The sequence below is a fragment of the Carassius auratus genome, chromosome 27, assembly GCF_003368295.1.
Source record: "Carassius auratus strain Wakin chromosome 27, ASM336829v1, whole genome shotgun sequence".
In the NCBI taxonomy this organism is placed as follows: Eukaryota; Metazoa; Chordata; class Actinopteri; order Cypriniformes; family Cyprinidae; genus Carassius; species Carassius auratus.
In genome coordinates, this window is record NC_039269.1 from 24022398 (window position 1) to 24038277 (window position 15880).

A 15880-nucleotide genomic window follows, 5' to 3' on the forward strand; every position below is an offset into this window, starting at 1 on the left:
CCAGAGTGGATTTAGAAAGGGACGAAGCACAATAGATCCAGCTATATGTTTAGAGAGTGAAATTAGAAAAGCCCAAATTAATAAAGAAAGTATAGTTTCTGTATTTTTTGATGTTGAAAAGGCATAAGATATGTTGTGGAAACAAGGATTAATGATTCAGATTTTTCAGTTGGGGGTAAGAGGGAGAATGTATAGTTGGATCAAAAACTTTTTAACGGATAGGTGGATCGCAGTAAGAATAGGGAAAGAATTGAGTACAAAGTATTTAGTGGAAAATGGAACTCCTCAAGGGAGTATAGTTAGTCCAGTTTTGTTCTCAATTATGATAAACAAACTGTTTAGTGGATAGATCTATAAGTGTTTCTTTATTTGCAGATGACGGAGTTATGTGGAAAAAGGGAAGAAATGTAGAATATATAGTGAGGAAGATGCAAGAGGCAACTGGAAAAGTAGAGTGTTGGGGAAGGGAATGGGGTTTTAGGTTTTCTGTGGCAAAGACCAAAGTAGTATGTTTTTCACAAAGGAAAAATCAAGAACAGATTCAACTTAAACTTTATGACAAAAATCTAGAGAAAGTGGAATGTTTTAAATATCTCGGGATATGGTTTGACAAAAAGCTAAAATGGAAAATACATATTGAGAATGTTGTTAAAAAATGTAAAAGAATACTAAATGTAGTAAGATGTCTGAGAGGTAGAGAGTGGGGAGCAAGTAGGACTTCATTGAAAGCAGTATATATTGGTTTAATTAGGTCAGTTATTGATTATGGATGTACAATTTACCAGTCTGCATCAAGAACATTATTAAAAAGGTTGGATGTGATTCAAAGTCAGGCGTTGAGAATCTGTTGTGGTGCTTTTAAAACAACTCCAGTAGCAGCATTACAAGTAGAGATGAATGAGATGCCTTTGGATATTAGAAGAAATCAGATAGCATTAACGTATTGGGCAAATCTAAAAGGGCATAAAGAAAGTCATCCGACTCAGAAGGTGTTACAACCTTGTCAAGAAAAAGAAAGACAACTGAGTGAGAGCTTTGGTTGGGTAATAGGAGATGCAGTCAATGAGATAGGGATAGGAGATATGACGGTAAGCCCCATTGTGCCTTTATCCAATGTTCCTCCTTGGCTATTAGGGGAATTAGAGGTAGATATGTACCTTTTAGAGTTTAAAAAAGTAGTATTGACAGGAGTCAAGTTAGTAGATACCTAGGGGAGAAGTATTCAACGTTTATACAGATGCATCAAAAACAGATGATAATCGAGTAGGAGCTGCGTTCATTATACCAGAAATAAATGTTATGTTAAACAAGAGAGTAAATGATAAATTGTCAGTGTTTACAGGAGAAATGTTGGCCATTCTCTTAGCACTTGAGTGGGTAGAAAATAGTAAAACAAGGAAAGTGTTGATTGGATCAGATTCAAGCAGTGCATTAAATAGTTTTAAGAACATGCAGTCGGACGTGAGACAGGACATTATGTTGGAAATAGCCCAAACTGTTTACAGAATTAAAAGAGTAGGAGTAATAGTAAAATTCATATGGATTCCAGCTCATATAGGGGTAGACAGAAATGAGTTGGCAGACAAATATGGAAAAAACGCAACCAAAAAAACAGAGATAGATATGGTAATAAGTTATAGTAAGGCGGAGGTTAAAAGTATAATCAAAGAAGAAATGAGGAAGAAGTGGCAGGAAGAGTGGAATATGGAAACAAAAGCGAGAATGTACTACAATATCCAGAAGAAGGTAGGAGGAATGAGAGAAAATAATAGGAATAAAAAGGAAGAGGACATTATATCGAGAATGAGATTTGGACATACTGGATTAAATAGTACGCTTAAAATAATAGGGAAACATGAAAGTGGGATGTGTGAGGTCTGTAATATTAGTGAAACCATAGAACATGTAATTATTAATTGTGATAGGTATAAGGAGGAAAGGTTGAGGCTGAAAGAAAGGTTAAGTAAAGAAAAAATTAGATTTGAAATGAATTAAATTTTACAACTGAATTCAGGGCATGTGGGGTATAGAGCAATATTTGATTATTTGAATAAAACAGGGCTCATTAGGAAGATATGAATTTAGTTGTCTTAAAATATTGGAGTTAATAATATGTGAATGGTAAGGTATTAAAAATTTATATTTTTATTAGATATTAGATGTTTATGAAGTTTTTTATTGGATTTTTTTGTTTATCTATTTCTTTATTTAAAGTAGTGAGTGAAGGCTATTAGGATCCACACTCCATTTCAGAAGGTGGCGGTAATGCACACTTAAAAGTTGTTTGCCAACCGCCAATTTAAAAAAGAAGAAGAAGAAGAATGCCAATTAATGTCTTTGGGATCATTAGAGAATCCCAGACAGGTGACTTTGATCAGGGTTGGAGCTAAACACTGCAGTGCACTTGACCTGCAGGGCAACATTTGAGGAAGGGGGATCTAGTGAATCTCGCGTAATAATCAACTGGAACAGGCAGGGGCGTAGCCATCTTTACAGAAGTGAGGGGGACAGAAAAAAAATATATATATATATATTAAAAATGTAATTTATTCCTGTGATCAAAGCTGTATTTTCAGCATCATTACTCCAGTCTTCAGTGTCACATCCTTCAGAAATCATTCTAATATGCTGATTTGCTGATTATCAATATTTAAAACATGAGTTTTTTTTCAGTATTCTTTGATGAATATAAGGATCCAAAGATCTGCATTTATGTGAAATAAAAAGCTTTTGCAACATAATGCACTATATCATTCAAAAGCTTTGAGTCAATATAATTTTGTTTTTTGGAAAATAAATTATAGAAATGAACACTTTAATTTAGCAAGGACTCTTTTGTGGGTTCGAGTCTCAGGCCAGCAACACCACTGCTTACCAGACACCGCAGCATAAATGATGACCACTGCTCCGGGTTTGTTTGTTCACAGTGTGTATGTTAGATGGGTTAAATGTGTGACTGGAGTAATGATACTAAAAATTCAGCTTTGAAATCGAAATATATCCAAATAGAAAACAGTTAATTTAAATAGGTTAGTAAAAATATTTCACAATTTTTCTGTTTTGCATTACTTTGGATCAAATAAATGCAGGCTTGGTGAACAGAAGAGACTTATTTAAAAAATATTAACAAGCTTACGGTTCAAAAACTGTTGACTGGTGGATACTATATGCAACTTAAATTTTTCTCTAATTTCTAGCTTTTTAATGGCTTAGGAATCTATAACTGCTGGACAATAACAAATAATAATGATTTGTTTATATACTAAAAACTTTTTTTTTTTTTTTTTATCACATAATAAGGCAGAATAGTTTATATTCTGTAATAAATGCTATGTCAGTTGGTACTGCATTGTTCATACTTTATCACCTGCTGGAGATTACTTGAAAAACCACATATTGTTGCAATCGTATGTTTAATGTCTTCGTGTTTGAAAAAGTTTCTGGGCTTTTTTTTTTCTGTGTAAAAACTGTTTTCATACAGCGATAGCTGGACGCTTTTGCCCATATTAGGAATTTCCTGAAATGATTTTCTGCGCGAGAGCGCCCTCCGGCTTCCAGTATGAATTAAAGTTTCATGAAATGCTCACTACAGGAGTGTTTGCGCTCTGTGATGTCTATCTCGCTGTATTCTGGGTCCGAATAAAATATAAAATCATATGCAGACTATCCCGTCTCTTTGAGTTTAAATCTATATTTATTCACACCAGCTCTTGAAAACCTCTATGAGAACATACTTGACCGAAAAAGTGCGGGGGACGAATTTCCATGATATTAAAAGTGGGTGTCCCCCGCGTAATCTACGCCCCTGGGAACAGGTGATTTGAATTACGCGTTAATTTATGGACCGTGCAAGTGCTTAAAAGCAGCGCGGTGCCACACGACATTTAATAGACGCATCACATGCTTCACGCGTATGTGCTACAATGGTATCTTGGAAAATATGGGGAAGGTTGTTAATTATGCAAAGTTCTTTCACGTGCATTACTTTAATAAACTGCATTAGTCTGCTACAGTTTTCTGGAACGGAAAAAACGAACAATGAAGGTAGCGCAGATTTTTCAGAAGGACAACTTATGTCTGACTACAAGGGATATTTTGTGCCTTTAGCTGATGTCCGTGACAACACCGGAGTTTCAGGTATGTAATTAACGCATGGTTTAAAATCGGTATATTTTATCCACTTGTTTTTTAAAACTATAAGTTTCAGGTACTCCGTAGGTCTGTGCAAAAAAATCGAATGCGATTTTAATGCCCATCTCTTCAGTAGTAAAGACGCTCCTGTAATTAGTATATCTCCAGCACGTGCGTACAGAATGGAGCAGCATTTACTACACACAGTGCCGTAGTCTACTGACAACTAACACAAAATTGCTTTCAAAATCAAAGAATGGCCTACTTTTTTTTTTTTTTTTTTTTTTTTTAAATCAATTTTGTGTAGATTGTCAGTGAATTACAGCTGTGTAGTAAATGCCAGCCAGTGTTGCCAAATCTGGGGTTGTTTGTCATGTCCGCGGTTCGAAGTGACAATACAAATACCGTGATATTTTGCCCTTAAAATGCGAATTTTACCAAGGCAACCCTGCCAAAAAACGTATTTTAATCCTGGGAAGCAATTTTTTATTTATTTATTTTTTAAATCGGGGAGCCTCCTGAAAACGTGATTTGACTAGTTTTGAGAAGCAACTGGGGAGGATTTGTTGTGAGAACCTGGCAACCCTGATCTGAACACACGTGTTGGAGATATGCTTCTAATTACAGAAGTGTCTCTACTGATGAGATGCTCATGAAAATCACATTCAGTTTTTTTGCACAGACCTAGTGCTCAGAAGAATCTATTACAGGGCAGCTACTCCGTTCTTCTGAAGCAGCCTGGGATGCCATGTCTCCAAAGTTGAGGTGTGGTGACGATCTTGTGAAGTTGCAACTCAGTGGTCCAGAAGTAGCAAATGTTGAACTCTGTCGAGGTAACTTGAAAACTAATTATTTAGAGATTTAGACACCAATTATTTTTTCAAATTGTGCCAATCTGCTTTTCCTATCTAAACCCTACAAGCATTGATACAAAATGGAAGTCTTTTTTTTTTTTTTTATATATATACTTTAATTTACACCACAGGTAATGGGGATCCTGTTCCACTCACTCAGTTGCCACCTCACTGTGGACACACTGCACTTGATTATGCAGGTCTGGTCTATGCTACTCCTTATGATGGATGTGGTGTTGCACAACAGGTATAGTTTTCTCGGTTCCATTTAGCATGAAAACTGTAATGTAGACCAACCTGAATGTTCATGATCTCTTTCAGGGAGAGCATTATGTGTTGCAGATACAGTGGCAGGGGAACTCTGCAGTCATTTCTTGTCCTATGACCTCTACCACTGCAAATGAAACCTTCCTGGGACCGCATCCTCCTAAATATCTGAACATTCTTCTGCCTCCCTTCTCTCCTGATACACAAAGTCCAGAAGCACCTCCAATGCCACAACTGTCTGATACTGAAACCCAGAAACCACCACCTCCTGGTTACCCTCAAGTGTATCCGCAAGGGTTTTGGCCTTTCCCTCATTATCTTTATCCTGGAAGGGTTTATTCTATAGCCAAGCAAACTGGGAAACTTGTTACAACTCCCCAAACACCAACTGAAGAGCCTCAGCCTCCCAAATACCCCCAGGTGTCTTGGCCTTATCCTGGTTACCCTTCTGGTGACCAGAAACCTAGTTCAATGTCTGGCTCTAAAACCGAATCCGATGCACCAGCTGAAAAGCCTGATCTTCCCAAATACCCCCAGGGGTCTTGGCCTCATCCTGGTTACCCTTCTGGTGACCAGAAACCTGGTCCAGCCTCTGGCTCTAAAACTGAATCCGATGCACCAGCTGAAAAGCCTTATCCTCTCAAATACCCTCCCGGGTCTTGGCCTCATCCTGGTTACCCTTCTGGTGACCAGAAACCTGGTCCAGCCTCTGGCTCTAAAACTGAATCCGATGCACCAGCTGAAAAGCCTTATCCTCTCAAATACCCCCCCGGGTCTTGGCATTATCCTGGTTACCCTTCTGGTGACCAGAAACCTGGTCCAGCCTCTGGCTCTAAAACTGAATCAGATGCACCAGCTGAAAAGCCTTATCCTCTCAAATACCCTCCCGGGTCTTGGCCTCATCCTGGTTACCCTTCAGGTGACCAGAAACCTGGTCCAGCCTCTGGCTCTAAAACTGAATCCGATGCACCAGCTGAAAAGCCTTATCCTCTCAAATACCCCCCCGGGTCTTGGCATTATCCTGGTTACCCTTCTGGTTACCAGAAACCTGGTCCAGTCTCTGGCTCTAAAACGGAATCGGATGCACCAGTGGAAAAGCCTTATCCTCTCAAATACCCCCAGGGGTCTTGGCATTCTCCTGGTTACCCTTCTGGTGACCAGAAACCTGGTCCAGCCTCTGGCTCTAAAACTGAATCCGATGCACCAGCTGAAAAGCCTTATCCTCTCAAATACCCTCCCGGGTCTTGGCCTCATCCTGGTCACCCTTCTGGTGACCAGAAACCTGGTCCAGCCTCTGGCTCTAAAACTGAATCCGATGCACCAGCTGAAAAGCCTTATCCTCTCAAATACCCCCCCGGGTCTTGGCCTCATCCTGGTTACCCTTCTGGTGACCAGAAACCTGGTCCACCCTATGGCTCTAAAACTGAATCTGATGCACCAGCTGAAAAGCCTTATCCTCCCAAATACCCCCAGGGGTCTTGGCATTATCCTGGTTACCCTTCTGGTGACCAGAAACCTGGTCCAGCCTCTGGCTCTAAAACTGAATCCGATGCACCAGCTGTAAAGCCTTATCCTCTCAAATACCCTCCCGGGTCTTGGCCTCATCCTGGTTACCCTTCTGGTGACCAGAAACCTGGTCCAGCCTCTGGCTCTAAAACTGAATCTGATGCACCAGCTGAAAAGCCTTATCCTCCCAAATACCCCCAGGGGTCTTGGCATTATCCTGGTTACCCTTCTGGTGACCAGAAACCTGGTCCAGCCTCTGGCTCTAAAACTGAATCCGATGCACCAGCTGAAAAGCCTTACCCTCTCAAATACCCCCCCGGGTCTTGGCATTATCCTGGTTACCCTTCTGGTGACCAGAAACCTGGTCCAGCCTCTGGCTCTAAAACTGAATCCGATGCACCAGCTGAAAAGCCTTATCCTCTCAAATACCCCCCCGGGTCTTGGCCTCATCCTGGTTACCCTTCTGGTGACCAGAAACCTGGTCCAGCCTATGGCTCTAAAACTGAATCCGATGCACCAGCTGAAAAGCCTTATCCTCTCAAATACCCCCCCGGGTCTTGGCATTATCCTGGTTACCCTTCTGGTGACCAGAAACCTGGTCCAGCCTCTGGATCTAAAACTGAATCCGATGCACCAGCTGAAAAGCCTTACCCTCTCAAATACCCCCCCGGGTCTTGGCTTTATCCTGGTTACCCTTCTGGTGACCAGAAACCTGGTCCAGCCTCTGGCTCTAAAACTGAATCCGGCGCACCCGCTGAAAAGCCTTATCCTCTCAAATACCCCCAGGGGTCTTGGCCTCATCCTGGTTACCCTTCTGGTGACCAGAAACGTGGTCCAGCCTCTGGATCTAAAACTGAATCCGATGCACCAGCTGAAAAGCCTTACCCTCTCAAATACCCACCCGGGTCTTGGCTTTATCCTGGTTACCCTTCTGGTGACCAGAAACCTGGTCCAGCCTCTGGCTCTAAAACTGAATCCGGCGCACCCGCTGAAAAGCCTTATCCTCTCAAATACCCCCAGGGGTCTTGGCCTCATCCTGGTTACCCTTCTGGTGACCAGAAACCTGGTCCAGCCTCTGGCTCTAAAACTGAATCCGGTGCACCAGCTGAAAAGCCTTACCCTCTCAAATACCCCCCCGGGTCTTGGCCTCATCCTGGTTACCCTTCTGGTGACCAGAAACCTGGTCCAGCCTCTGGCTCTAAAACTGAATCCGGTGCACCAGCTGAAAAGCCTTATCCTCTCAAATACCCCCCCGGGTCTTGGCCTCATCCTGGTTACCCTTCTGGTGACCAGAAACCTGGTCCAGCCTCTGGCTCTAAAACCGAATCCGGCGCACCAGCTGAAAAGCCTTATCCTCTCAAATACCCCCAGGGGTCTTGGCCTCATCCCGGTTACTCTTATGACCCTGTCAGGCCAAAGCCCATAGATAAACCAGCTTCAGCCATCCCCACTGCTCCCCAATCAGGCTTGCCAGCAGCAACCCAGATTCTGCAGCCCCCAGAATACCCTGGTCGTCTGTTCCCTCCGTATAGTGCTTACCCTGATTATCATCTTTATTTGCAAAAGTTTTTTCCACGATATCCAGTTATGCCTCTCAAAACACCTACAGCGCCATCTATAACCCCCACTCCTCGACTCTGTCCTACAACTGTAGCTGTTGAATGCAAACCCAATGCCAACTAGGTGCCCAATATGTCACCCGAACAATTATACCTCCCATTTCTTTACTTATGAAAAATTCCTTCATGCTTCAGTTTGTGGACTTGTCCCATGAAGTTTTGTTATGAGGACTGAGGCAGATGCTTGAAATTAGACTGGTAATGTGCTGCATGTGGCTTCCTTTGAATTTAATGCGAATACTGCAAAGTGATTCCTGCTCATGAACATGCTGGTTTTCTTTTTGTCATAATTGTCTTAAACCATTCAATAAATCAAATGTGCTCATGCCTTTTTCTCTTGTTGTTATTTTAAATCTAAGGTGATTTAAGTAGTGTGTTAAATGGAACCCTGTAAGGTGAGTGCTGATAGAGGACATGTCACAGAGCAGTAATGGTTTGATATGAGATTGGAATATCTAGAGTGAAACTGATCCCAAAACCCTGATCTAGTACAATGCCTCTTTTTGGAGCATGCGTTTCATTGTGAGATGCTTGTGCTCCTCCTCAGCATGCTTGCTTGCACCCTCCCCCCTCCTTTCGTGTGATGCTGATCTCAAGGGTGTAGCTCAGACACTGCAGTAGAAGGTAGGGCTTTGCTGCTGCACTATACAATGTGCTGAAAGATGGTGCACCAGGAGAAATGTGTTTACCAGGTAAGATGGGTCAATCTGTTTTGTGTAGCGTTGTGGTGTGTGTGTGTGTGGTTTTTTTTTTTTGCACATTTACGAAGCCGTTTCTTTTGAGGTGGTTTTCAGATTTCTTTAAATTTCTGTTATTAAAATGGTTACACGCTGTGTTAATGCTTTGATTTAGTTCAACAATAACTGAAAAAAAGGTGCTGCTTGAATTGGAACTAATTCAAACCATTGCACACAAGGTTGTTTTTATTTTTTTTGTATAGATTGCTCCATTTGCTTGAAGTGGCAACCTCTCCCACTAATGAAAGCATTTTTTCTAGCTCTTATGGTTTTTCAGATCGTACTGGAAACCTGGTTTACAGATTGTTAATTTTGCGTCACAAGAAATGCGATTGCAGCTTTTCAATTGCCTCTGTAATTTGAGTGCATCATGAATCAGCCTCTCCTACTGTGCTTCCCTTTATGTAAACGTTAATCTCATTGGAACTGCAACCTGAGACAAATTAAACTTCCAGGGATCTAAGAAGGGTAAGCTATTGGGTTTCGCAATAGTAAGCCTTTATAAGTACTGTGTGTGTGTGTATGTGTGTGTGTGTGTGTGTGTTTTTTTTTTTTTTTTTTTTTTTTTGCATCAGAAGGCAACTGTTGCCATGGCAATGATCCACATGTAATATGGAGATCTGAGAAGACATGTTCTTGCCAATATAGCATCATGCTGTTCTGTATATACCCATCTAAAAGAACATTATCCACCATCTAACAGCACATTCTTTTGGCTGGTGTTCAGTTCAAACTGGAAATTAACTTATCTGGCTTTAATGATGCTCTTTAAAGTGTCTTTTACATATTCAGAAAATATCAAAAGTGATTCCTGTAATGTTTTCAAAATGTAATGAAGGAAAAAATAAATAAAAGCTGGAGTGTAATCAAAACATTCTTGTATTGTGTGCATATGTTGGAGCGCCTGAGCTCTTCCTTCACATGTACTGCCTCTGGGCCCCCCCAGTGATTTTGGCTAAGTGCAGAGTCTGAATTAAGATCCTACACTCCAATTCATGCTCTTTTTCCCACAGCAAAAACCTCATGCCCTTGAAATCCAACACGTTATTTAAACTCTCACGAGCATTGAGTAGCCATAGCTATATGTAAGTGCATGACATCGATTTTAAAATGCCACCTCAAATATTCCTGGATGTGAGGTAATCTGTGGCCTACATGCTGGGCATTCTCTTCATTTATTGAAGTAGACTGTGTTTTCATCAGGCCCAGAGGAATGAGAGGGAATCCATTAGGCAGAAGCTGGCCCTTGGCAGTTTCTATGACGACGGACTGGTAACCTTTACTGGCTGCAGCAAAAACTGCCTGTCCTCACGGTCAGTGTGTGTGCTTGTTCAGTGGGTCAGTGGTGTGTCTTATGTAATGTGGAATTTTTTTTTTTTTTTTTCGACTGGTATGTATCGACTGGTATGTCACCGTGTACACAACTGCTCAAAAGTTTGTAATGGTCTCTTGCTCCCCAAGGCTACGTTTACTTAAAAACATAAAATCTGGAATATTGAGAAATTTTATTGCTATTTAGAATGACAATTTTCGGTTTTCTATATGTATGTGTTTACTCTATAATGGAAAAGCTGAATTCCCATCATCCGTTACTCCAGTTGTCAATGTCACATGATCATTCAGAAGTCATTTTGACATGCTGATTTGGTGCTCTGCCATTAATAACTGTATTAATAATCAATAAAAAGTCATGATTAAAAACCCAATTCAGGACTTTTTGATAGATATTACATTTAAAAGAATAGCACTTGTTTAAAATGGAAGTCTTTTATAATAATCGTCTGTCAAGTTTTAGTTTTTTTGGAAAATCGTATAAGTTTCCACAAGTATTAAGTATCAAAAACTGAAAGTTCCGCTCTGCCATCACATAAATTATTTATTCATAAAAATTATAAATGAAATAAAAACAGGTTAAGTTGTACTATTTAAATCTTACGTTTTTTACAGTATTTTTTTTATTCAATAAATGCAGTTGTTTTTCAACATTTAAAAAATCTTAGGCCAAACCGATCAAATAAAAACAAAAATGTGAAATTTTATTTTAGAGTTCAAATGTGTTAATCTCTGCATGTCAAACATACAATTTGTTTTCAGCATTTAATTCATGTTAACCGGAGTAGTCGGCTCCATTTTTCACTTGACATCCGAGTCTGCTTTGTTTCCACTGTTTGATTAAAAAATGTTTGACATATAAAAAAAAATCTATTTTAGTCTGCCGTGTTTAATGTTTGGAGCACTTTGGGGAGGAAGAAATGGTGTCTGTCGACTTGACACATTTTCTCAAGAATAACACTGGGTGGAAATGTAGACCGTGCTAATGTAGAGAGGAAAAAATGTTGTAGAGGATGAAAACATCAGCAATTAATATTCAGAATGTTCCTGTAGGAATCTGCTCCTTACGAGATCAGGGTTTGTAGTTGTCACTTATGCTATTGTTTATACCATCCCCTAGTTTTATAAACCTTTCCATTAACCCTAAAAAATAAAAACAATGCAATGAAGTGCAAAATTCAAAACACCGGTAAATCATCTTTTTAAATATTTACTATGTTATCTTATGTGTGGTCCAAGCTAAAAGTGAATGCTACACCATTTTCAGGATTATTTTTATTCATCTTTGTTCTGCCTTTAAACTGAAAGTAAAACAAATAGACCAACATAACACTAACGCATGCCTTGTATAGTGCTTTATATTTAATCTTTCCTAAACCTTTATTAGCATAGTTACTGTATATAATTTTTTTTAGTTCTTAATAAAGACCAAAACCTCTTACCGTTTATTACTTATTTTATATTATGACTTTATTGCATCACAAATCCATGGACTGGCCATGTTTGTTAGTGCAGTTGCTGCTTCAGTTTCTTTTCTTGTATTGCAACTCGTTTCAACAAGGTTGCTAGAAAGCTAAAGGAAAGTCCAAGAAGCATTACAGTTTAGGTGCATACAGTATTTTCCCATACTACACTCCACAGCATGTTTCACAGAGTAATTTTCCACCGCATATACCCTTATCTGTACAAGAGATCCCACAGAACCAAGGTTCATTCCAGTCTACAGAAGTGAACTCTGACACTGAAGACATTTCTATGTACAGGCTTCACTTGAAGCTTACAGCCAGTGTTTTCGTAGAATACTATTAACCACAAACTTCTACTGCAACCGAAGAGAAAAGTCTTATGCATAACTTTCTGTGGGAAGTGCATCACTGTGGTTCACAAACTCTAAAAATAGAACTTTCACTCTTTCTCTTTAAAATAAACACTTGAGATAGTCTTTACTGAAGAGTTATACTTCACACCTCTTATCCCTGGAATAGCATGGAAAGATTACTAGTCAAAATGCATTCTAATGAAAAGCAATGAAATAAAAAGTTCAACAAATTGATAATTGAAAAATATCTCCCTATAGGTTACAGAATGGGGTGAATCTACAGATGTGCTTTGTGAATGACAGCAGCAGTGACCGGGACAGTGATGCAGAAGACAGCAGAACAGAGACCAGCTTGGACACACCATTGTCACCTATGGTATAAAGCCTAGCCTTTTTATGATTCATTAAACAAAGTTCTTCTAGATTTGGGAACTGTGATTTAAAAAAAAAATAATAATAATAATAATAATTTTTTTTTGTTTCTGTCTCCCTACAGAGCAAACAGAGTTCCTCTCTGTCTGACCGGGATACAGGAGAGGAAGACCTGGACTCAGAGGATTCTGAATTCTGGCGCTTACAGCGGCGGCTGCAGGAGGAGGCCCGTGTGGCTCTGGCGCTGGCCCGTCCCATGGCCCGCATGCAGGTGGAGGTGGAGAGACAGATACAGCTACACCGCAGGTCCCCCGTGGCAGACCTGGTCAGTCACACAAGTGTCCGAGAAGAGTGCTGCGCTGGGTTATCCTCGCTGTAGTGTTCAGAAGGGCCTTAACCTCACCTCCAAGCGCTTGCTAACAATAAAAAACCCAATACATTCCACTTCACTTAACTTTGTTCTTGTGTTACAGTTACCACATCTGCCACACATCAGTGAGAGTCTAATTAAGAGGAATCTGAGGCCTGTGGACCTGAGGGACATGAGTCTCGGTCAGTTACAGGTCATCACCAATGACCTGCACTCTCAGATACAAGGTAAAGAAAGCAGACAGAAATATTCAAAATAAGCACAGAGTTTGTATTTTGTTTATTTAAAAAGAAAAAAAAAGTATGAGATTAAATTGATCAGGCAGTCAAAATGTTTCAAAACATTTCTATAATGCAATTCTAAAAAGACCAATGTAAAATAAATACACGCATGCGCGCACACACAGACGTGTATATACATGTATAATATATACACGCATGTATTTTAAAGAATGTTATCATTAATTATTGTAACTATTTAATTTATATTAAAAAGTATTATTTTATATACAATTGACAAAGACGACAGTAAAGACATTTGCCATGTAATTCTGAAAATAAGAACATTAATTAGTTAATATTTTCAACATAAGAAATGTTTCTTGAAAAAATTATTTCTGAAAAACCATGTAACCCTAATGACTGTTGAAAATTCCATTATAGGAAATTTTTTTAAATAGGGAATTTTTATATAAAAGCAGATTTTAAAATGGTCATAATATTTCACAGTATCACTGTATTAACTGTACTGTATTGGTGAACATTTTTTTTTTTTTTTTTTTTTTTAACTGACCCTAAACTGAACAGTTGACCCTAAACTGAACCATTTTTTTTATACACGCGCACACATCCTTTTTTTTTTTTTTTTTTATTATTATTATTTTTTTTTTTTGTAGTTATATGATGCAACATCTAGAAAGACAAGTCTTTGTAGTAATGGCAATAAAGTTGTTGATTTGACTTGTAATTACCGTTGCAGGTCTGAATGAAGAGCTGGTTCAGCTGTTGCTCATGAGAGATGAACTACACATGGAACAGGATGCCATGCTGGTAGATGTGGAGGATCTAACCAGGTTAGGCTGTGACCCATTTAAAATGCAGCTTAAATTCGAGCTTGCATTAAGGTTGGGATGAGTACACATCTAAAAAAAAATTTTTCATATTTTTGAACAGGCATGCACATAGCCAGCAGAGGCACATGATGGAGAAATCTGTGAGCAAAGGTAAAGCAGCTTGCCACAGTCGCTGTGATTCTCCTTTTTGAGGCAAACACCACAGGGTCTAACCTCTTGTGTTTCACTATGACAAAGCAGTGTACTCCCTACAGACCCTTTTTTTTTTTAAACCAGATGTGTTTTTGTCTGTTTCCAGCTTTGTGTGGATGTATGTTAATTATACATGCTGTAAGTGTTCATGCATGCCCACACCTTAGCTGAGGGTTACACACTCACTTTGTCGATCCTTCGTAATGTATAAATACAGAAAGATTCACTGAAAGGTCTGATCTTTTCCTGTATAAAATATCTGTTTCCATGATACTGAATGTGAATGGACCTTATAGGAAACAACTCTATAGGCTAAAGGCTAGTTCACCCAAAAATGATGTTTGTTATTATTTACTCAACCTCATGTCAATTTAAACCTTTATGAAGTTTTGCACCGAATATTTCTGAACTGTTTTTCCCCATACAGTGAAAGTCAATGGGATGCGAAACAATACTAGACCCCATTTTGAAGTGTTTTTATTTCCACAGAGGAAGGAAAGTCATCCACGTATTCGTTTTTAGGTGAACTATCTATCTATCAGTTAGTAAACTGCTTCTCTGTGCAGATTATTGCTGGATTCGCTTATGAACTTTTTGCAGTATCTCTCCTTCAGGATGAATAAGTTTACTCTATTTTTACTCTGATGCAGTGTTTGCACTGGCTGATCTGCTGTGTATGGAGCTCTCCTACCTAAAATGTAACTAAAAGTGAATATTAGGATGATGGTATTTGTTTGAAGCTGCCTGGTGTGGTGGTAATTAATTGTGTTCACAATGAACTGTTAGTATCGGTCTTTTAGGAATGTCTATTTTACTTACTTTTTCATCCAAATGTGGCATTTCCGTTTCACAGATGTAAGTGACACAACATGACTGAAATGTATATCTTTGTGCACCGAACTGTAAAAGGAAATTATGAACCAATAAATGACTTCATATGGGCCAGAATGAAATGGAATTAGAGTTCTGTTGTTATTAAAGGGATAGTTCACCGAATACAAACAAAATGAGGATTTGCAAAGAAAAACGTTTGTTTCTAATATTACAAAAATTGACATTTTTCTTACAAGAAAGCATAGATTCATGTGGGGCATTTTTATGATTGGTGGATAGACTTTATTGGACTTTGAAATCTCTGCACCCCTTCACTGCCATTATAAAGCTTGGAATTTTTTTTTTTTTTTTTTTGTTTTTTTTTTTTTTTATAAGATTCCAATTGTATTTACCTGGAAAAGAAAAATACTTTTTTCATATTTTGTCATATTGAAGTAGGATGGTTTGAGGGTGAGTGAATCATGGGGTAATATATTTTTTTCTGTGAACTATCCCTTCAAGTTCTAACTGTTTAGCAAAGTCACAAGGGATGAAGCACTCAACACCAAGTGTCATTGTGGTTTGTATATGGTCAGTCCCAAAAACGAAACCTGTTAAAATTAAAAAATGCAATAAATAAAAATAAATGTGTAAAAAAAAGTACCTCTTTTTCTTTAATTTCACTCATCTAGTTTTTGTACCCAAGATCTACTCAGAAGTGGAACAAAATATTTAGTGCCTCAGTGAAAATAGCACTTTGTCCTGAAGTATCAGCATTTGATATCTGAACTGAGAG

The 15880-nt window shown here is 38.9% G+C and overlaps 2 protein-coding genes across 2 annotated transcripts; both read left to right on the forward strand.

Annotated features, from left to right (window-relative positions):
* Window positions 1–3874: 3874 nt before the first annotated feature.
* On the forward strand, window positions 3875–8441 carry LOC113046465 (basic proline-rich protein). The gene is made up of 4 exons (XM_026207313.1): window positions 3875–4137; window positions 4842–4964; window positions 5117–5232; window positions 5307–8441. The coding sequence occupies exons 1-4, from the start codon at window positions 3924–3926 to the stop codon at window positions 8439–8441; spliced, it is 3588 nt and encodes a 1195-aa protein (XP_026063098.1). The 5' UTR covers window positions 3875–3923.
* A 464-nt stretch (window positions 8442–8905) lies between these two features.
* On the forward strand, window positions 8906–15229 carry LOC113045997 (schwannomin-interacting protein 1). Its single transcript, XM_026206815.1, has 7 exons — window positions 8906–9069; window positions 10318–10427; window positions 12524–12641; window positions 12762–12962; window positions 13111–13234; window positions 13986–14079; window positions 14180–15229. Exons 1-7 carry the CDS (start codon window positions 9040–9042, stop codon window positions 14268–14270), a joined length of 768 nt encoding a protein of 255 aa, XP_026062600.1. The 5' UTR covers window positions 8906–9039; the 3' UTR covers window positions 14271–15229.
* The last annotated feature ends 651 nt before the right edge of the window (window positions 15230–15880 follow it).

Bases quoted from the DNA above. Each gene is read 5' to 3' on its own strand.
- LOC113046465 (XM_026207313.1), top strand. From the start codon at position 3,924: ATGGTATCTTGGAAAATATGGGGAAGGTTGTTAATTATGCAAAGTTCT. The intron at 4,965-5,116 runs GTAACTTGAAAA...TTTACACCACAG, and splicing joins AAATGTTGAACTCTGTCGAG to GTAATGGGGATCCTGTTCCA. The intron at 5,233-5,306 runs GTATAGTTTTCT...GATCTCTTTCAG, and splicing joins GATGTGGTGTTGCACAACAG to GGAGAGCATTATGTGTTGCA.
- LOC113045997 (XM_026206815.1), top strand. From the start codon at position 9,040: ATGGTGCACCAGGAGAAATGTGTTTACCAG. The intron at 12,963-13,110 runs GTCAGTCACACA...CTTGTGTTACAG, and splicing joins GGTCCCCCGTGGCAGACCTG to TTACCACATCTGCCACACAT. The intron at 13,235-13,985 runs GTAAAGAAAGCA...TTACCGTTGCAG, and splicing joins CCTGCACTCTCAGATACAAG to GTCTGAATGAAGAGCTGGTT.